General features: G+C 36.8%; 1 protein-coding gene across 4 annotated transcripts; it reads left to right on the forward strand.

The window, feature by feature from the left end:
- Nucleotides 1–4,174: 4,174 nt before the first annotated feature.
- On the forward strand, nt 4,175–20,277 carry slc1a6 (solute carrier family 1 member 6). 4 transcript variants are annotated; one of them, XM_036211448.1, is made up of 11 exons: nt 4,175–4,584; nt 4,673–4,739; nt 10,569–11,033; nt 11,102–11,309; nt 12,692–12,734; nt 12,828–12,956; nt 13,036–13,220; nt 13,303–13,536; nt 16,085–16,279; nt 16,532–16,666; nt 16,856–20,277. In XM_036211448.1, the coding sequence occupies exons 3-11, from the start codon at nt 10,613–10,615 to the stop codon at nt 17,052–17,054; spliced, it is 1,749 nt and encodes a 582-aa protein (XP_036067341.1). In that variant the 5' UTR covers nt 4,175–4,584; nt 4,673–4,739; nt 10,569–10,612; the 3' UTR covers nt 17,055–20,277. The 4 variants fall into 4 exon arrangements, with proteins under 4 accessions (XP_036067341.1, XP_036067340.1, XP_036067339.1 ...); XM_024278778.2 differs by lacking the exons at nt 4,175–4,584; nt 4,673–4,739 and adding an exon at nt 5,264–6,232 and having other exon boundaries at nt 10,569–10,835; nt 10,896–11,033; XM_036211447.1 differs by lacking the exons at nt 4,175–4,584; nt 4,673–4,739 and adding an exon at nt 5,261–6,232 and having other exon boundaries at nt 13,039–13,220.
- The last annotated feature ends 1,973 nt before the right edge of the window (nt 20,278–22,250 follow it).

Genomic DNA, 22,250 nt, shown 5'->3' on the forward strand with positions numbered 1-22,250 from the left:
TCACGAAGTTAAAGGAAGACTCGGGTACCATAGCAACACGCCAACGCAGCTTGAAAGTGTGAAACATAGAAAATTAAAGACAAAAATGTCCAAACTTATGTTCCATGGCAGCACCACAGCGATGCATGAACACTTGAAGAGGAAGTACGTTGTGACCGAGTATGATAAGAGGGATCAGGTAAGCCAGGGGTCGGCAACCACAATAAAAGAGCCATTTAGGCTCGTTTTCTACTGATCAAAACCTCGTAGGAGCCGTATCTTTACCTTTTACCTTTACTAGAGGCCAAATTAACGAAAAATCTAGCTCGTTACTTAATTATTAGCTGAACTCCAAATTAGCATAAAATTACTTAGTAAATTAAATCATCCTAAAATGTTAGCATGTTGCTAAAAGAAAACCTAAACTCTAAATTAGCCTAAAAACCCAAGTAGATAACAAATTAGCCAAAAATGTTATTATATATTGCTAAAATATTAGCTAAACTCCAAATTAGCATAAAAAAGCTAGCTTGTAGCTTAATTACTAGCTGAGCTCCAAATTAGCATAAAATTCCCTAGTAAATTAAATCATCCTAAAATGTTAGCATGTTGCTAAAAGAAAACCTAAACTCTAAATTAGCCTAAAAACCCAAGTAGATAACAAATTAGCCAAAAATGTTAGCATATATTGCTAAAATATTAGCTAAACTCCAAATTAGCATAAGAAAGCTAGCTTGTTGCTTAATTACTAGCTGAGCTCCAAATTAGCATAAAATTCCCCAGTAAACTAAATTCGACAAAAATGATAGCATGTTGCTAAAATAGAAGCTAAATTCTAAATCATCCCCAAAATACTTCGGTAGATATCAATATTATAATATAATATATTAGCTGAAAACATCAACATTTTGCTAAAATATTAGCTAAACGCCAAATTTGCATAAAACTCCTCAGAAAACTAATTAGTCGAAAAACGTTAGCCTGTTGCTAAAATAGAGGCTAAACTTTAAATTTGCCTAAAACCCCCAGTAGACAACAAACTAGCAAACACGTTAGCATGTTGCTAAAATAGCACTCTAAGCTACCATGGAGAGATAAAAGAGCCACATGTGGCTCTGGAGCTGCAGGTTGCAGACCCCTGGGGTAAGCTAACATTAGCGCCAATGTATTAGCTAAGTGTTTTCTCTGCAAACTTCTCCGCTGAAGGAACATCTGCTCTCTAAAGAGATCAAATCGTTCTCCAAGACATGTAGAAATGCGAACTCTCCTGGCTACAAACGAGAGCATCGTACAGTTTGGAATTATACAGAGTGTTTTAGAGTTGAATACAGTTTTGAATGTTCAGCACCACAAAAAAATGCACTTTTGTTATAATATTTGAGTCCAAAACTTAATCTTTTGTGAAAAATAATTCTCCTTATACTTAGCATATAGCTTAAATACTTCAATTTTTAAGCTAATAAGGGTCAAGATGCGTTTACGCACGGTTCTGCACAAATCAAATGTCTTCTTTTTTTAGTAGATTCAAAGCTCCTCAGTTATGATGGAATGACATTTAAAAGTGAAGAATCTATTCCCTGACCTTCTGGCATTTGGAGATCCTTTCATCTTCTAAGCATGATCCGTCAACCAAACCATTATAAACTCTAATAATGAAGCTGAAAATGATATCAAACACTTTGCAGATCCAATTAATTTATTTCAAAGATATTGTTGCAGGTGTAAAACCAAATTTGTTTCATTTAGAAAAGCTCAGTTATCGTCCGGATAAAAGACGACGTCCTTTAGAATCCAAACTCGCAGCTTCAAATCCGCATTTCAGGTCTTAAAATATCACCTATCCCACACCGAGGGAGAGGCTTGATTTAGAGCTAAAATCCTCCCTTTGAGAAATAATTGATGAGTTTGTGTTTGTGTGCAGCGGGGGCACAGCCTGGAAGCACGCTCCATTCCACTCAACCGCACTTTGTAGTACTATGATGCCGTGTTGTTGCACAATAAAGTGGTTGCACAAACAAAACTTGAGTTTGCTGCATCATCACCACAATGCAGGTTGCTGGGTAACTAATGGACGGCTGTGAGTGGAAGCATCCGGTGTTTCACTACATCCAGTGTGGTCATTTGATTAACTCCAGACAAGTTCATCTCCACCGCCCTGATCAAATATGATTAAAAGATTATTCATATTGTGGTAAATTTACAACCAATCGGCAGATTGAATGATCTCAGGAGACGACTTCACAGAAGGAATAAAAAGAACACAATTTCTTCACACGAAGCAGCAACAGAAACGCAGTTTCCTCTCGAGGCGGCTGAATAATTACACGTTCTAAAGTGTGCTTCATACATGATCCATGCCTCCCACGTTATGGCTGGGTTTCCATGGCGATGCAATCTGTTCCCATCACTTTGGTCCTAGACTGGAACCAAAGGAATCGACACAAAGAACCATTTATGAGCAACACGAAGCATAAACAAACACGGAAATGCAAGTTTGCAATTGTTAAAGTTCCACTTTGATCGTTCTTTGATCGATTTTCAAAGCGTTCCCAGGAGGATTTAAAAGATACATATCAAAAATCGATCCCCAGCCAGCAAGGTCAAGTGTGCAGAAAATGTGGGTCCTGAATGGGTTGGTCCAGTTTCTGTGGTGGCCCCACCTGTCCTAGAAAGAAGTATCACTATCGATATAGGGATACTAGCCCTTTGCTTGGTTTCAGTTTCGCTCACCAATATTATTTGGGATAAACCCCCAATAATTAATAATAATAAAGTGTCATTCAGGTCTATTGTCATAAAACCTTCACCAAATTTCCAACATAAGATAATAAACCAGTTTTTCTTTATCAAATACATCTGATCCATTTTAAAGTGAGAAACTTTGATCTGCTTTGTTTTGTAAAATTATGTTTAGACCTTAGAAAATACACTTTACAGTAAGAATGTGTGTATCATTAATTTGTTCGTTTTTCAATTTAAAAATCAAACTTTTCGTTTTTTTGTTTTATTTCATTTTTTATTTTAAGTTGAAAAACAATTTATACACGGATTACTTGTCATGTTCCACTCGGCCCCTCCTTTCTCTGCCTCAATGAACCTCCTTGATTGCTCATCTGCCTCACCTGTTCTGCCAGCTACCTTGCCTCTCCAGCCCCCTCATTTTTATGGTTGAAATGAAAGTGTCCTGTATAAGAATTCAGTTTGACTTTTAGATTTTTCAACCCTTTTCCATCAGATTCTACACTACCGTAAAGCCCAATGTCCAGATTCCCATTCCTGATCTGATGTTCAGCTCTGAAATCTCTGCTCTGCCTTCAAGTCATCCTGCTCTGCCTTCACGTCAGCCTGCTCTGCCTTCACATCAGCCTGCTCTGCCTTCACATCAGCCTGCTCTGCCTTCACGTCAGCCTGCTCTGCCTTCAACTCAACCTGCTCTGCCTTCAAGTCAGCCTGCTCTGCCTTCACATCAGCCTGCTCTGCCTTCAACTCAACCTGCTCTGCCTTCACATCAGCCTGCTCTGCCTTCACGTCAGCCTGCTCTGCCTTCACGTCAGCTCACCCCATCAACCTTCCTGCCTGTTTGCCTGCCTGCCAAGCTCCACCTCACCCCTGGACGATAAGACTCCTCTACAATAAAACTCTCATACTTGTCCTCTGTTTTGGCACTTTTACTTGGGGTCCTCTTATAAACTCCCCCACATTACTAAGATACCATTTTATGTATTAAGTAGGGTTGATCTATAAAATCTAGTTCCTGCTAACAAATTCATTGTATATTGCACTTAGTTATTCATAAAAGTCTGTTAACATGTTATTTAATAGCTAAATATGCTTAATTATTCATTAACATTAGTAAAGATCATAAAGTGTTGGTTAACAACTTAATTAATAGTTAAATATGCTTAAGTAGGAATTACTTAACCAACACTTTATGATATTTATTAATGTTAAATGTTACTTAAAAGTTAAATATGTTTAATTATGTATTATCTAACATTAATAAAGACCATAAAGTGTTGGTTCTTACTCAATAGGTAAATATACTAAATTATGCATAACCTCACATTAATAAAGCTCATACAGTGTTTCACATCCATGTTTTTTGCTCGCTCGTCCGTTCATCTGCTTTTGTACCTTCATCTATGATCATTTGTTCATGCATGTTAAGGTTTGTGGGCGTTAGAGTGGAAGCTGGGCAGCTGGATGCCAGTGGGGTTACAGATTCACAAGCTTCCCACAGCTCCACAATGATGCACGTTGCCATAGCAATCAGTGCTGTGGGTTTGTACGACATCATCTTTCATCCTGATCAGATCCCATCAGTCTTTCATGTGTCAAATAGTTTAGGATTCTAGATGTCATGCAGTTGTAACTCTTTCCTTCTGGGTTTTCATCCTGTAGACGGGCAGCAGGTGGGCTATCTTGATTATCCTTCTCTCTCCTCAAGCATCCTTAACCTCTCCTCCTCCTCCCACGCTCAGCTCCCAGGAGCTCCTCCTCACAGGAAGCCGAGCACATCGTGTCTCGTAGAGCAGGATTCAGCGTGAGGATGATCATCTTCCAATGATAGTGGGGAAGAAAGTGGATCTTCTTGAACGGACGAGCGTAAGGCGGAATTTGTTTTTTGAGACGTTGATGGCTAAGAACGTTGTGAGAAATGAAACTGGGTGAAGTTTCCTTCTGTGTTTTGCAGCTGATTCCAGAAGAACAACAGCTTGGAGTGGAGGAATCTTCTGCCAAGTTATAAAGACCAAACCAGGGTAACCAATTCATTTATCAATCGTCTTTTAAACCCATTTTACTTTTTCTTTAATGAACTGTAACTTAAAATAGTTCAGGATATTTTTATTTTAGCTCAACATCAAACCATCATTTATTTCAGTCACCTGCAAACTAAAAAAGATTATTTTTTAATAATTGCCTCAGAATCCAGTAAGACGAGCATGATTGGTTGTTATTAGTGTGTTGAAAAGGACCCAAATCATTGCCAGTTGTAATGAAAAACACATCCGCCTCCATCCTTCTCTATTTGGAGGTTGAGTTTGTGTTCTAAACTCTTACTCAACAGGTTTCTCTGATACCTGCTTCTATTTTCATGATGGTAGAAATTGATGTTTTGCACTTAAAGTCCCACTATGACATATTTTTTAATTTTAAAAATACATTCCCGGTGGTTTTTTAAGTATTATTATTAAGTTTTCAACCAAAATCCCACAAACTTAATGTCTTAAAAAGATATTTTTCATGTTGATCTGAAGCCTCTGTTTTCAAACTCTCCCTTGAGGGGGCGTGGCTTCTGGAGCTGAGCAGCTCCGCCCCTTACCCCCCCCTGTCTGATTATAACAGCTCTGTGTCTCGCTAGCGTAAATCTTCACCGCTGTTACATCAAAATATCAAGCAATATCGTTAATATCCAGCCGTATGGTTCTGATCCGGATGTCAGAAGTGAAGATCTTCATGGACAGAACTTCCTCCAAAAACAATAAACTTGCTTCTATTTAGTTTGAAAAAAAAAAGATTTATTTGCTGTTTTTTCTTGAGTGGTTTGCTAAAAAATAAACTATTAGATTTGATCACAAAGGAAGTTAACTTCATTAGTTTTAATGACATCAAACATATTCAACTAAAAACAATAATTAGGAATATTTATCAGTTAAAAAAACATCAGAACTTTTTGTAAAACGAAATATTAAATGACAGCAAAATCTGAAGTAGCTAACGTCTTTCCTGCGCCTCAGCAAATTAACAACTTAAGGAGAAAAAAAATAAACTGCATCCACTGCTGTCTGCTAATAATATAGAACTCTGCGGTTTTTCACAACAAAACGGAAACTTTTTGAGCTTTAAAGTCATGGTATTTAAAGCAGACACACTTAGAGATTGCACCGTGTGACTATTGAAACAGCAAACTCTAAAACCTGATGATAGATTTTTATGCTAAGTCAAGGATTTTTGACAGAAATCATTATTTTGTAAAGTTTTAACCAGGTGAAGCATTTGGAGCCAAATATTCAGTCATTTGCTGCCTGTGAGTCTTTTTTATCACCAAACTGTGACTCTGGACCAAAAGCTGCGGCGTGTCGCGGATCGAGGGCGAGTCGATGAGTTTGTTTGTGGTGTGAGAAGGTCAGACCACAGGAGAGAGCTTTTCATGTCACGCAGCTCAGACTGCTCATGCATGGAGCAGCTCAAAGCTCCGGAGCCCACAGGTGAAAGTGTTACCTGAGCTGTGAGAGACTCGCAACCATGAGTGGTGAGTAATAAAGACGACTGTTACGGGTTAATTAATGTGATTAATAATCGATAATGTGACTTGTTTGATATGAAGCAACTAAAAAGTAATAAACCTTTTGTGGATGTCAGAAGTGTCCTTATAGTAAAGGGTAATTCTTCCTCCTGATTTCCTGACTTTGTACTTTCATTTTTTGTTTTTTAGTCAAATTATGCTGACATGGTTATTTATGATCATCGAAGTATTTTATAATAATTCTAAGAAATTAAGTCACAATTTAACAGAAAAGCTTGAACTGTCTGATTGGAGAAGAGCTAGCAGATAAAAAAAGACACATTTCCAGTGAATTTCTGATTATTCACAACACAGAACAAAGTTGAGCTTTTAGAAAAACATTTATGGAATAAAAACAGAATTTATTTTCATCTGAAATGATTGATGGAACCACCATCTGAATGATAACGTGGAGAATCCTGTTGAACCAAAGGAAACTTTTGAGAGCATAAACTGGATTCAGTGCATTATTATTCTTATACACAGAAATATAAATGATAGAAAAAGTATTTCATTTAATTTACTCACAGAAATGTCATTTACTTTTCTGTTTTTTTAATAGTGTGTGAACAGAATTCAGATGAAGTTTAAAACAGACATTAGTTGTTTTGATCATCGCTGATCTGATGACCTATTTGTGTGATTGTTGTTGACTTGTCTTGGATAAACTATTCTTAAAGAGTAATGATTACTTTACTGACAGAGTATTGGCCACCAAAAAAATAAATAAATAATAATAATAATAATAATTACAATATGCTCCATGCCTTTTTCAATCGAGCACAGCTCTAATAAACGCACAAATTTGGTACTTTTTCTAGTAAATTTGTGTCTTTTTTCGCTGGGTTTTATGCTTTTTTATCTTTATTCATTTTTCCATAAATGTATGACATTTTTTGGGTGATTTATGAGCTTTTTCTTTTTAATTTATGACTTTTATCTTGTTAATGTAGAACTTGTTTCTTATAAATTGATTACTTTTTTCTCGTAAATTTACTTTTGTTCTTGTTAATTAACAACTTTTTTCTCATTAATATATTCCTTTTTCTTGTTCATTTATTACTTTTTCTCATGCATTTTTGAAGGTTTTTTGTCAATAATATATCACTGTTTTCTTTTTAAATTGATTTTTTTTTTGTTAATGTATTACCTTTTTTCTCTTTAATTCAATACTTTTTTCTCTTTAAAACTTTAAAACGCGTAAACTAACGAGAAGAAAGTTATACATTTATCCTATAACTCATAAACGTACAACTTTACTGTTGTCATTTAACAGTTATGACCTTTTTCTCTTAAATTTACTAGATTTAAAGTCATAATGTTTTTTTTTTGTTTGTTTTTAAACTAGCCCTAGTACTCAGTTGTACTTTTATGGAAGTTTTTTAGTTCCATCTGACTCTGAATTTTTTTATGTTGAATTTTTAAGCCATGGAAATTTTAAGTCTCGAAATTAAAAACACATAATTTATTAAGATAGAAAATATTTTTGGGAGCATAAAATGTTGCTGTTTAAAAATTAAGTGTTAAAAAAAATTCAGAGTCTGATGGAACTAAAAAACTTCCTTATACTTTACTTCAGTCACTGGATGAAATTGTACTGAACTTACATAACTAATTACCAATTTCAAAAAGTAAACAATTCACTACTCATTACTGTACTTTTCTGAACTCCATATGCAAATTCTCAAAGGAAAAAAACTCGCTCAAACAAGATATTTAACTTTACTCATTTAACTTTATTTTGAAAGCAATGCTATTGTGTGAAAATACGGTTCAAGTCGTGACTTCATCAGGTTTCAAACAGCAGTGTGAAAAATAACACAAAAATATTGTGGACATCTTTCAACTCAAGGTTGTCGTGGCCGTGCGATCTTGCCAAATGCTTGGACAGGTTCCTCAATGACGCTGTAGAGAACGGTTCATCTCCAGGACATAACTTCACCTTATCTGAAACGTTTTGTTTTCAACAAATTAGAAATAATGTAAATATCTGCACTTGCCAAATTTGTCTACATCCATATTTCTGCTTTCTTCCTTCATCTTAATTTGACCAATCTCCAACCGGGCGTTTGTGCAGTAACTCGTTTTTTTTTATTTTTTTTTTTTATTATCATTAATATCCATTTTGTTTCAAAGAAAAATGTCCGAGCCCACTGTTACACACATTAATTGGCATCACTGAACCAATTTGTGTGTCATACAGATATAAAAGTTTCAATAGTCCAGCAATTGTAATCAAATTATCAGATTTTGAACTATAATTTGTTACATTCCTCCATCACTGACAAAAAGTAATTAAATAAATTCAAGCAATTAGTTATCCCGACACTGTTGATAATTTAATCTAATTTCCTGCTTGATTTACAAAAAAAAAAATAAAAAAAATGGAATGGGTTAATTTCTATAAATAAATATTGAACAAGCAAAATCTCTATACAATGAGAATGCACACACTACAGAAAGGAAGCTCATATTAGAAGAAGTCAACGGTCTGTTTGCAAAGGGTGGTTCAGAGGAAGTATTACTTATCAGATCGAGTAAAGTGAAACTAACGACCACGTGCTCCATACATACAAGAAGACACGCGGTAAGACGAGAAAAGCTCTGGAGTTTATCCTGTGACGGTGCGTCGAGAAATTATTTTTATGAACACTTGAAGCGTTTCCTTCAGAAAAATGTTGCTTTAATTTAATTTTATTAGGATCTTTGTTCTGTCAGGGAACCAGATATTTGACTTACATACAGCATCTTTACAAGTTAAAGTAGAAGAGTTGCATTACCTGTAATGATACTTGTGTGAATGCTTTTTGCTGAAAGTAGTTGCTGAAGATGCTAAAGCTTTTTGCTGAAAAACGTGGCAAAATCAACTTTAATTACTGTAGGGATTTGCGAAAAGACTGGAAATGTCTATGAACTATAAAAGAGTGCTGAAGTTGACCTAAATTTCTGTAAAAAGTTGTAAAAATGTGCTTAAAAATCCCTAAAACATAGCAAAAATTTTTAGAGTGTTAAAGTTAAACTCTAAATAAGTCTATAAAAACTTCTGCAGATGAGAAATAAGTGAAAAACGTTAACATGTTACTAAAATAGAAGCAAAACTCTACATTTGCCTATAAAAACTTCAGTAGAAAACAAGTTAGCATGTTGTTAAAATATAAGTAAAACTCTAAATTAGCCTAAAAAAACCCAATAGATAACAAATTAGCATAAAAAAGTTAGCATGTTGCTAAAATAGAATCAAAACTCTAATTTAGCCTAAAAACCCCAGTAGATAAAGGAATTAAGAATTACTTTACTCATTACCAATTACCAGTAGGAGCCACAGTCTTCCTTCACCCTTTACAAAAATAAGACACATATTTAAATACAATTTTCAAAATAAAACAGACTGTCACAAATGATTATCTCAAAGCAGCAAAAGTAGTAATAGTACGTGTGATGTCAGCAGTGACTCAATAAAATTAGTTAATTTCACCGTTGTTGATGCATCTCTGCCAGAATTGTCAATCTAACAAACTAAAATTAAATCTAATTAAGTCTCCCCTGTCATATTTCTAAAAACAGAAAATTTTCTTAATTATAATATTTTTATTAACTTTTTTGTATGCAGTTCTTAACTATTTTTGACATTGTGCTTTTTTTATTTAGTTTTATTGATTGGACGATGAGTCTGGAATAAATCCTATAGCCTTAATCCTGGTTGTCCTTATTGACGTCCATTGATGTCTTGTAGTACCGGACAGAACACACAAAAATGTGTCAAAATGTTGTAGTTTGTGATGCACACTGCCCTTCAAATGTTTGTTCATGAGTTAAAGTTCGAGTTAGAATGCTATTTTATTTTTCTTATATTCATCCTTTTTGTTCGTTTTCCTCAGCGGTCTTATGCTGCTGGGTTTTGTTATTTTAGTTTGGGGTTGGACCTTGGTAGTCTTGATTTGCAGGCTTTGTTTTTTAGTTTTTATAAGGTAGTCATTAGCAGGAGCTGCTGACTCCAACAGGGTCAGCGGTCTCCATGACTTATTCTATGTTTGGCTAAAGAGCCACATGTGGATCTGGAGCCGCAGGTTGCAGACCTCTGGTCTACTTGGATTGTAGGAATAGGAATCAGCTGATCAATTAAGTTGATTGTTATATCTTTAATTTATGAGCATAAAGAAAACCTTAATTTTTACTTTATCTTAAAATACCCCACAGTCACAAATGGATGAATCAATGTCAACTTGACATATTTTCATTTTTTTCCTTTTACTGTTATTTGAGTTCACAAAGTCCTAACAAAAATTCTGTATTACCGTTGCAGTTTCCCATGAGACCTGCCTTCTCGATCAGGCTCTGGAGCTTATTATGAGCGAGAAGCCCCCCAACAGCACCAGTCTCATCCTGAACGAGGACGCCGAGAAGCTCCCACTGCCCAACAGAGGAGATCTGAGGAGGTGCCTCCGCAGGGCGATGGAGAAGAGAGCCAGCAGCGTGAAGGAGCGGGTCAGCTCCTTCAGCAGGAGCAGCCTGAAAGGCTTCTTCAGGAGAAACCTGTTTGTTCTGTTCACCGTCGCTGCCGTCGCTTTAGGTGAGGATGACGGTGAGTTTGATGGGTTTCCATCTTTGATTTTTGTGTCTCTGTTCCCAGGAGTGATCCTCGGTTTTTCTCTCCGCCCTCACAACCTTTCAATGAGGGAGATCAGATACTTTGCTTTTCCTGGAGAGCTCCTGATGAGAATGCTGCAGATGCTCGTGCTTCCTCTGATCGTCTCAAGTTTAGTCACAGGTTTGTTTCTAATCAGCACTGATGGAAAAACCTTCATGATTCCAACTCTAACACTGGCTCTCTATCAGGGATCTCCTCTTTGGACAGCAAGGCGTCGGGTAAGATGGGTGCGCTAGCCGTGGCCTACTACATGGTGACCACGCTGGTTGCCGTGTTCATCGGGATTGTGATCGTCATGATCATCCGGCCTGGGAAAGGCAGCAGGGACAGTCCCATCAACAAAAGTGGAAACATTGAACCGGTTCAGGCTGCGGATGCTTTTCTGGATCTCATCAGGTAAAACCAAAAACTTTCACCAAACCTTAATGTAATGAATGAATGAATGAATTAATTAAATGGTTTATTTCAAGCAATCAAGATCGCTTGAAAGGGAGTGGAAGGAAGCGAACTTATATAATCCCACCCCGACTAATCATGTTTATTTATGAATCCTCTTTGTCGCATGATGAGTAGAGACTTCATTTAGTTTTACCTGGGTCTTTTGGCTCTGGTTTAAAGCAGGGGTCCCTAAACTTCGGCCCACGGGCCAGATGCGGCCCTCCTCCACAGTTGGCCCGGGCCCCTCAACTGTTTGGCTAAATTAGACATTTTTCCAGTTTTTTAGGCCAATTTGGCATTTAGCTAATGTTTCAGCTACATGCTAGCTGTTTTGGCTAATTTAAGCCTTTTTTAAATTCTTTAGATTAATTTGAAGTTTAGCTAATATTTTAGCTTTATGCTAACTGTTTTAGCTAAATTACACATTTTCCAGTTTTTTAGGCCAATTTGGCAATTAACTAATATTTCAGCTACATGCTAGCTGTTTTGGCTAATTTAGGCATTTTTCAGTTTTACAAGGTATTTTGAAGTCCAGCTAGTAATTCAAGTACATGCTAGCTATTTTGGCTAATTTATAATTTTTTGAGTTGAAGCTGCAGATGCTTTTCTTGATCTGATCAGATTAAACCAAACAACTTTCACCAAACTTTAATGTAGCCTCGATAATCATGTTTATTTAAGAATCCTCTTTGTTGCATGATGAGTAGAGATTTCATTAGGCACGCCTTTAGTTTTACCTGGTTTTTTGGTTTTGGTTTAGAGTAGGGGTCCCCAAACTACGGCCCGCGGGCCAGATGAGGCCCTCCTCCACATTTGGCCCGGCCCCCCAAACTGTTTGGCTAAATTAGACATTTTTCCAGTTTTTTAGGCTAATTTGGCATCTAGATAATATTTCAGCTATATGCTAGCTGTTTTGGTTAAGTTTTCCAGTTTTTAAGGCTAATTTAAAGTTTAGCTAATGTTTCAGTCACGTGCTAGTTATTTTGGCTAATTTAGATTTTATTTTTTTTCTAATTTGGCACTTGGCTAATATTTTAGCTAGCTATCAACTTCAGTGTTTTCAGCTATCAGCTGCAGTGTTTTCAGCTATCAGCCTCTCTTCTCTGTGACCCTTGATCGGCCCAAAAAACCCCAAAACCTGCAGCACCTGTATGGGTCAAGTCCCTGTACTGGTGCATGTGACATTAGTACAATTTGTAAATACAGTTGTTTTCAAAAACTGGTAATCTGTAAAAGAATGGTGCATACGCCATTTACTTTAAAAGAATAGTTAATTATCATAGATGCTGGAGTATTCATAACCTGTCATGGTTCATTTTTTATGTTTTTTTCTCATCCAGGAACATGTTTCCTCCCAATCTGGTAGAAGCTTGCTTCAAGCAGGTAAAAGTTTGTTAAACTTTTTGATTAAAACAGATTCATCTTTTTATTTACTCCAAATCAAATTCATTTGTTGATTTTAATTTGTTTTTTCAGTATAAAACTGTATATAAGAAGACTGTTTACACCAGAAACGTGACAGTGACTCTGAACTTCACTGACTCTCTCAATCTGACCGAGAACAACCTGTGGGGGAACTTCAGCAGGGTGTTGCACACCGTACAGGTAAACTGATTTGTCTGATTGCTCATCACTGAGCTCAACACCTAAACGTACATGTGTTCTGGTTTGATTTTCTGCAAAGGAGACGGTGGAGGAGACGGTTCCTGTGGCTGGCTCCTCAGGTGGAGTGAACGCTCTGGGCCTGGTGGTTTTCTCCATGTGCTTTGGACTGGTCATTGGTAACATGAAACAGCAAGGCCAGGCTCTTAGGAACTTCTTTGATTGCTTGAATGAAGCCATCATGAGGCTGGTGGCCGTTATCATATGGTAAGAAAAACATCACAGCATGTTTTCCTAAAACAAAGATACATAAAAAGAGAAAGGTCTCATGAATCATCTATCTTGACAGGTACGCTCCAGTGGGCATAATGTTCCTGATTGCAGGGAAGATAGTAGAGATGAAGGATCTGGCAGAAGTGGGCGGTCAGTTGGGAATGTACACGGTTTCGGTCATTGTGGGTCTCCTCATCCACGGTCTCCTTATCCTGCCCCTACTCTTCTTCCTGGTGACCCGGAAGAACCCCTACAGCTTCATTGGGGGTTTGCTGCAAGCTCTCATTACTGCTTTGGGAACTTCATCTAGGTCAGTAATATCTCTTGTCTCTTTTACTTTTCCCTTTGACCAGTCAGATTATACAGATGTGCAATCAATTTCACCATTTCATGATGCCCATTAAATGTGGTGTTCTTGTTCATGTCGGTGCATGAACAAGTCTTTGATCCCTTTCTGTAAGGTATCCTCAAGATACCAATGACAGAACCGAACCCTATAAAGCACAACAGAATGAAAACATATTTCTACCACCAAAGGGTCAAAGTTACAGACTGCAAAAACTGGCAAGACCTAACCGGGATGATAGCTGTCCTGGTGATGCAAGCTGACCATTTAAAAAGGGCCATACCATGATTTTCTTAAGCCTTTCAGAGTGAACTACATCCATATATGTGATCATATACTACCTTTGAAATACTAAAAAACAAAATGTTTATGAAATAAGTCATTTTTGTGGACCGCTTTAATACCTGGAAGTCAAATGACTCAATCTCTGAGGCTTCGCCTTTCATTCCTTGTTGGTCCCGCCCATTTCATGACGTCATATTTGAGCCTGCCGATAGACCGTTAATGAACCTCCCTGAACCTCCTCAGCATGCCTGCGCGTGGCATCCATCATAAAACGTTTATTTTTTTAACCATACATCCACACACTTTACAGTTAACGAAATAATACAAGACCGTCTATAAGCGAGGCACAACGTGTGTGGAAGTCCTACCGTTATATACTTATACTGCATGATTCACTTACGGGTCTGGCCTCTTCATCTGGTTTGATTGTCTGAAAGGCGCTGGCTCTGAAGTTTAGTCTCTTGGCCAATCTACTTTGATACTGTATAGGCCAAGGTTATCAAACAGTCATCTGTGAAGTGGCGGTCACAGACACGTTGCTCCCAAGTTGTTACACGCTCTCAAAGGTAAAATTCAATCACTCCTGATGTGCTGGCTCTCCTTTCGGAAGCTTAAACAAACACCTAAATCTCTCGCAGTCAAAAAGCATTTTCTACGTGTATTGTAACTTGGAGATATCTGCAATGTTCATCCAGACCGCTAGAGGGCGATGGTCATGCCTGTTGTATTATGTTCAGCCAATAGGTGGCAGGAAGTAAACAGTTCTGCAGTAAGACAGACCATGATGGGTTTTGCTCTTCAATCTAAAGCCATCCACTCATTTCCAGCCCTTTGAGTGGCAATATGAGTAAGTTTTATGTTAAATATGAAGGCTGTCAACAATGTTAGCGATTTTGTTTTTAAGTTTGTGACGTTTTATAATGTTAACTGAGCATATGTCAAATGCTAATTCTAAGCGATGTTTTAGCTAACATTAATGTCCTTTTCAGTCTTTATTGTGTTTTTATGTGAGTGTGGCTCATTTGCTGAATATCTTTATGTATTTGTCATTTCAGTTTCACACTTTTTTGCATTAAATCTTGCTAAATACAGCGTCTGTCTGCTCCTTGGAGGAAAGAGTGAGTTTAGCTGACTGTGAATCTTAACCAGGACACGGGGTCACGTTGAGTGCAACAGAAAACTACACTTGAGACATTGTCTTACGATCCGTCGTTTTCTCTGTCGATTACATACAAAATGAGCTGCAAGTGGGTGTGTGTTCGTAGTTTGGGGGCGGAGCTTGCATCACAGATTCTTCCTGTAGGGGGCGGTTCACATCATGCTGACATCAGCATGATAGAACCTGCTCCTTTTCATGGGTATGGGAGGAGCTGATGCTGAGAGCGCAGGTGTTCAGAGGATTACTCTGAAATTCATGAACGGGTCAAAATACGGCTTTGGGGTTCTTTATAGAGAGGAAAGAACAAAAAAGTACAATTTTCATGGTATGGCCCTTTTAAAGGATTGTTGATGACGGTTCTCGTTTATCTAGGTGACGTTGGATTGAAGTTGCGTCATGGCATCTTGACTTCTAGTCTTCCTTGAACCATATTTGCCACTCATCCAAGTTGGTCCATCAACCACTTGGATAAGTAGCCGGATAAGGACTGGTATCTCAGAGATCCATCCTCTACTGAGCATTCTAGGGTCAGGTTGGCCCATTTCTTTGCATTGTTGTGGCCAGAAAGTGAGGAGATATATATGGTCCATTTGAATTTGAAAGGGCATTTGGGATTTATAGATTGTGACATCTTCCGAAAAACATCTGTATTGACTGCTCACAATAATCCTTCAGGGGATTAACCAAATCCTAGTCATGGGATTTATGAAGAAAGTTAATTTCAACCACTGGTTTTCTAACCCTTATGCTATCATAGGTATGTTGATGTTGGGAGTGGGGTCATCATTTATGATTTTCAATGGTATCCGTGGCAGACAAGAAATCCTATTTATCTTCACCAACATTTGTCAGGGGATGGATAACACGTCAATGTAAGGCTTGGGTCATCTGGACCACATAAGATAGTACGAGGGTTAATAGAGACAAGCTCGTCTCAAATCCTAATCCTGGACAAAGGCGATTCCACACCCAAAGATCAGTGTTTCCTACAGATTTGACACATCCTTCTGCTTTCTATGAAACATATGTTTGCATAAAAACATTCATGTTTGTCCTTTTGCCGTCCAGTTCTGCTACCCTACCCATCACCTTCCGCTGTCTTGAGGAGAACAACCGCGTGGACAAACGAGTGACCCGTTTTGTCCTTCCTGTGGGCGCCACCATCAACATGGATGGCACCGCTCTCTATGAGGCCGTGGCGGCCATTTTTATTGCTCAAGTCAACGACATGGATCTAAACTTTGGGCAGATTCTCACTATCAGGTAAACAAAAACGTGATCTGAGTGGAGATCATGATTTATAAAATCTGTTTTTGGAAAGAAAAACTAAGTATGATATAGATTTATTAAACAGGAACAGTAGAGTTTATTTTGGGGATAGTAAACTAAAAGTGATGGTTCCTCGCATGCTTTCATTACTCCACTACTCCCACTAGGAGGCCCATATGCTGTTTGTTTGTTTCCTTTTATTAAATGTCTTCATACTCCTCTCCATCCTTTCCACCGCCCACTCAGTATCACAGCAACTGCTGCCAGCATCGGAGCAGCAGGCATCCCTCAGGCTGGCCTGGTTACCATGGTGATAGTATTGACATCAGTAGGACTGCCCACTGAGGACATAACACTGATCATCGCTGTGGATTGGTTCCTGTGAGTTCCCTGTAAATGTCATCTTGATGGGGATTGGTTTGGGATGGAGCTGGTTTGAATGTTTTCAGTGAGGTCAGAGGTCGGACAGCAATTCAAGTTGATGGTGTAACCCAGACAGAAATTAGGTGTCTTCTCTCTAAGTCATTTTTTAAAGAATAAATATATTTTATTTGACTTCTTTGGCCTTAGAGATCGTTTGCGCACAACCACCAACGTGCTGGGCGACTCGCTGGGGGCTGGCATCGTGGAGCACCTGTCTCGTGGAGAGCTGCAGGATCAAGACGCTGAGATGCACAACTCAGTACTTGAGGAGAGTGAGAAGCCGTACCAGCTTATATGCCAGGAGAACGACACAATCAACCACATCAACAGTGAAACCACCATGTGAACCAAAGAACATTTGTTTCCAAAGGTTTCCGGTATTAGAGAAAGGGTCATGGTCATCTTATTTTATGTTTTTTTTAAGCCTCTTAAGACCTGTGCTAATATTTGAGCTAACCCTTTAAACACGTAATCACAAGGCCCCAGTAAACCATAGTTAACCGCTGTGCCGACACATTCTCATTTCCAAGCCGTCACTTTTTGATGTTTGGTTCAGGCCCCTTCCCCGCCACTTTTTGACATTTTGGGTTGTCCCCAACTAGTCTTTTTTGATGTGCTGGCTGTTTGTAAAATCAAGGGTGTGCATGATCAAACAATCCACTACATTTTCAAAATAAAACACAACATGTATGTTAATTCAGTCTCTCGCCCAAAAGGATGGTGGTTTGAGAATCTTAAATCCCCAATGTGATTTCACACAACCGTACACTACTTATGCCTAAGGCTATGTTCAAACCGGCTCGAAACAGGCGTTTCAATGCGGGGTAAATGCACGTTTCAAGATGTCACGTTCAAAACTTTTCCATTCACACGCTGCTACACAAGTTTTTAAGTCTGTTTCTTCAGATATGTACAAAACATGGAGCCACTGAATGGCTTTTTAAGTTAAAACACTTGAATTTAATCAGTCTGGGACTCAGATTTGGAATTCATGTATGGATGAGATGCACAACTTATTAATTCATGAATGTGCCGACCGTTCACGGAGGATAAATTAATGATTGCGGTTTTTGCCCGGCCGCAAATATATGATTTTAAGTTTCTCATATATTAAAAATAAAGCTGGTAAAGAAAATTTTTGAACAAAGATTTTCACCATTTTGACAGTTTATCGCCAAGCCACTTCCAATTTTAGGTACATGCGCTAGTATCAGGTAGCAACAGCCCTTTATGCTAAAAGCACATTCAACTACTTTTATTGGTCCAAGCCAGGCAAAAATGGCCTTTTTTTTCAGTCACTGTTTTTGCAATGGATTTATCTTCTTTGGGGGCATACTTATGAAAGTAAGCTTCTGGGACACCCTGATTTTTACCTAAGTAGTCTGCATCACAGACTTATTTTGATGGGTTTATTTGATAGATTTGTATTTGTGTGTAATACATTTATGGGGTGTAAAGTGAACCAGAAAAAGTTCGCTGTACATTGAGGTGTCACAACCATATTAGATTTCTGGTCGCCATGTTGGACTTTAGGCAAAAATAAGGGCACCGTGCACCTTACACTAGCCTTAAAAGGACTTCAGGATATACTTACCTCAAGTACGACTATGGTACGTTCTATTTTCATAAAATCCCTTGAAGTGGCTCACCTATGCACCCTTTAAGATGAGCCTGCACCTCTGTGCAACCCTCAATGGACCTGGACAACCCAAAAACCAAAAACCTAGAACACCCCGTACAAGTGCATGTGACTGAGACATTATCCCATTTGATCTGGCTATTTAGAAAACAATTATAAACTTGTCCCGAGACATGAAAAAGAGATTGTAATTTATTTTTTTGTTTTTTGGAACTAAAGTTTACAGTAAAGGTGTAGGTAAAAAAAGAATCCGTCAGCTGGAGAGGTTTATCTTTTTTAAATGATGGTTTCAAAACATTAAAAAACTCATTCATAAAAGATAAACCAAGTCCGTTTAATAGCTTTTTACCTTCTAGTTCAATAAAATCGACCTGGATTAATCACTGAAGTTTACAGTGTCATAGATTGTTGAAGTTTGGGTCAAACACCGTAGTATCCTCATGTTTTTAAGTCGTTTTTACCATTTTTCTTATCAGCAGGGAATCATTTATTTAAAAATAAAACTGCAACAGAACTCATCAATTTCTGGTGATGCTTTAGATCCGTTTTTTACTGTTAATATTTACCTTACAAACCATTATTCTGTTTACCTTTGGAGTTTCCATAGAAACAAATTAATCAGGATGTTCAGAATGTAAATAATTAATATTTGGGGGTTTTTTGCTAGGTGCTGTTTAGGTTATCCTAATAAATGTTTCCTTGAAATTTTGAATACTTGACTGTTAAATGCTGGAAATGTTTTTTTTTTTTTAATTGACTTTATTTATGATTTGTAATTTTTTAACTTAATTTTACACAAATTTATGTGACTTAATGTATATTTAAAGGTATTGTGTTACAATTCTGTATGGTTGTACAATAACAAACCTGCAATAATACCTACAGTATGTAAATTAAGTTAAATTCTCAAATTTTGCATATTTTCTTGTTTAATTCAACTTCTTTGCTACAGTACTTTTTTCATATTCTTGATATAATTATACAGATTATTTGGTCATTTTTAAGTATAAATATTTGTTGTTGATCATAAAGTTTTTTGGTTGTGTTAAAATGTATATTGAGATATATGATGTTTTATATAGTAGCTTACTTGAAGATTTGGAAATATCTGACATTTTATCTGATTTGATCCTGTTGTGAAGGTTTTTTGGCTCAGTGGTGTTTTAGTGGATATATTTTTCCTCAGAAGAGCAGCTAAAACTGGACAAAAAAAGTTTAATTAACTTTTTGGGGTTTTTGTGAGCGTACATTTGGAGCACTTTGGAAGAAAGGACTCTTACTCAAGACAAAAGTTGTTTTTTATTTTTAATCCACATTTCCTGAATAAAATTTAGGAGATCCAATAAAACAACGTAAACATAGGTTTCTAATTATTAATGGAATTAATATTTTTTATAAGTTCACGATTCTAATTAATAAAAAATTAACATACATATGTAAAAGTTGTTATATACCATGTATTGAAATGGACATAGAAGTACAAACATGTTAGCTTCTACATAGTTTTTTGTTAGGTCAAACTAACTGATGTTTCAAGAGGTTTTAGTTTTAAAGAAAATAAAATTAGAAATTAGATGAAAATCCAATAAAAGAGGAAATTAATTTAAGTTAATAAGTAAAAAAGAGGAAAAAAGAAGCAAACATAGGTCAGTATTGGGTACACCAGTAAAAACACTGCTATTTATAAAAATAGAATAATTTATTAATTGCTGTATGATCTCGGAATATTTGCAGTTATAAAGTTAACTTTACAAATTAATGATGCAAGTTATTGAGTTAATCACTAAGTCATGAATTTGATTCGGTAAATTAATCACGTTACATATTACTGAAAAATTTTCTTTTTTCACCATATGTTGTCAGACATCTCACAATCTACTGTCCTGTCTAACCTCCTAAAGATTTGGAAAATAAACAAGACAAAAACAGAGAAGTGTCTGGATGGTGAGAGTTCCTGCTTGGAATACTGGATGCCTTTCCCCCTTTAAGTGAAGCACATTAATTTGACATTGTTTTAATTGTACTTTATTCTGATCAAAATGTTTCTAAATATATATATTTTTAATCTATTTTAACTTAAATGATATCCCAATCAAATTAATATCTTAAAACAAAATCTTTCCATTCCATGTTTACCATTTCTGCTAATAAATAAGCAATACCCTAGAATACTGGTGAGGTGTGACCACTAGTCTGTGATGTTAGCGATTGGGTTTAAATGTTCAAAGATTAAAAAAAGTTGAAAAGTGTTTTTTTCAGGAGTGTAGTTCAGTCAGACTGTAATATATGTAATATATATCTTTATAAGGGTAGAGAATCTATTAGAAAAAGTCGCAAACCTTGGAAAAAATTAATCACAATTTATCATGATTATTATTACTTTTTTAATTGTAGTATTTGCCGGCCACGTATTATCTGTAAATAATATAGGGCCTAAAACTCAGTTTTTGTCTACTTTTGAATTTACCTCTGTATTTTCAATTTAAAAGACTACCTGCTTATTTGGAATAATTTTAATCACCACAACCTCTCCTATGACACTACCTTAATTTTGTAATTTCCATGTTGCATTCACAGATTAGACAAATTAATGCAAAAACAGAAAATTCCATCTTAAATGTCACGGCTGTGGCCGTATTTGGGTTCTGTTGGTTCTTTTTGGTTCTGTGGATTTTTGTCAAAGTGGGACTTCTTTGTGTTTTGTGGATCTTTGTTTGTGCGTTTTTCTGTTGATCTGTTTCAGGTGTGGTGCTGGAGGTGTGGTTCCCCATTGGTCGAGGCCGGAGGAGGGAGCCTACAAAAGTACCATGTGGACCTCCAGACCACGAGAAGGGAGCTGGGCTGAAACATGTCTCCATTGCAGCTCAGTGAACTTCTCCACCTGTTTTAATTTGTGCACACTTTGTAGTTTCTTTGGTGTTTTGTGTTAGGTCCCACTCTGTGTTCTGTGTTTAGTGTTGGTTTTAGTTTAGGTAAAGCTGTAGGGGTGAACCGCCATTTTCTTTAGTAAATGTTTTCTCCTGTTTATGTAAGCCCAGGGAGGTTAGTGTTTGTCATTATTTTACAGTTTCTTTTGCAGGTAAGCTCCCTGGGTTGAGTTAGTTGGGGTTTTGTTTGTTATTTTGGCCTTGGTTCACCCTGAAGCCTTTTGCTTCACTTTTAGTTATGGTTTTGGTCTTTGTAAATAAATTTGGTATACTTTTATAGAGACCTTTTGTTGTGTTTTGTTAAATACTTATTTAATTTACCTTTATGTTAAGCCCCACACCCCTAGACCCCATGGGGCGTAACATAAATCATACATTATTATTGTCATTTATATTTTAGTATTGTAAGATTTAGTCAAATATGGCTTTGAAAGTAATTTACAGCATAAGTAAAATTTCTTTTAGAAAAAAAAAAAAAAACGATTAATGGAACCCAGCAGCAAGGAGGCGCTGTCTCAAAAAACAAGTCCTGAAAATGTCCTGAGGGTGCAGTTAGTCCTCCTGCCAGTAGGGGCGCTGTGTTAAAAAAGCCTGGGTCCTGCCGATGCTTAATGCTGTAGAAAATGTGTCAGTACCCATCCCAAAATTAAATAATGATCAGTTTCCTCCGCCACCCACAGCATTACAGCCGTCAGATCAACATTCATCTTCCGCCTTATTTATTAAAATAAAACATCACTTTTGTCCAAAAACTAAAAATAAATGCCATATTATCTTATTATCTCTTTAATTTAATAAAATCTCAATCACTGTATATATTAAAAAAGTTTAAGTTTATTTTTAAACTGAATTTTACTACGCTGATCTCATAGCTGCACAGCAGGATGCCTGAGGACATTGACAAATTTAAGCGCATTTTTTATTTGTAATTAATCGCGTACGTTAACAAGTTAACTTCACAGTCCTAATCTTTATA

This window comes from Oryzias melastigma, linkage group LG4, assembly GCF_002922805.2.
Source record: "Oryzias melastigma strain HK-1 linkage group LG4, ASM292280v2, whole genome shotgun sequence".
NCBI lineage: Eukaryota > Metazoa > Chordata > Actinopteri > Beloniformes > Adrianichthyidae > Oryzias > Oryzias melastigma.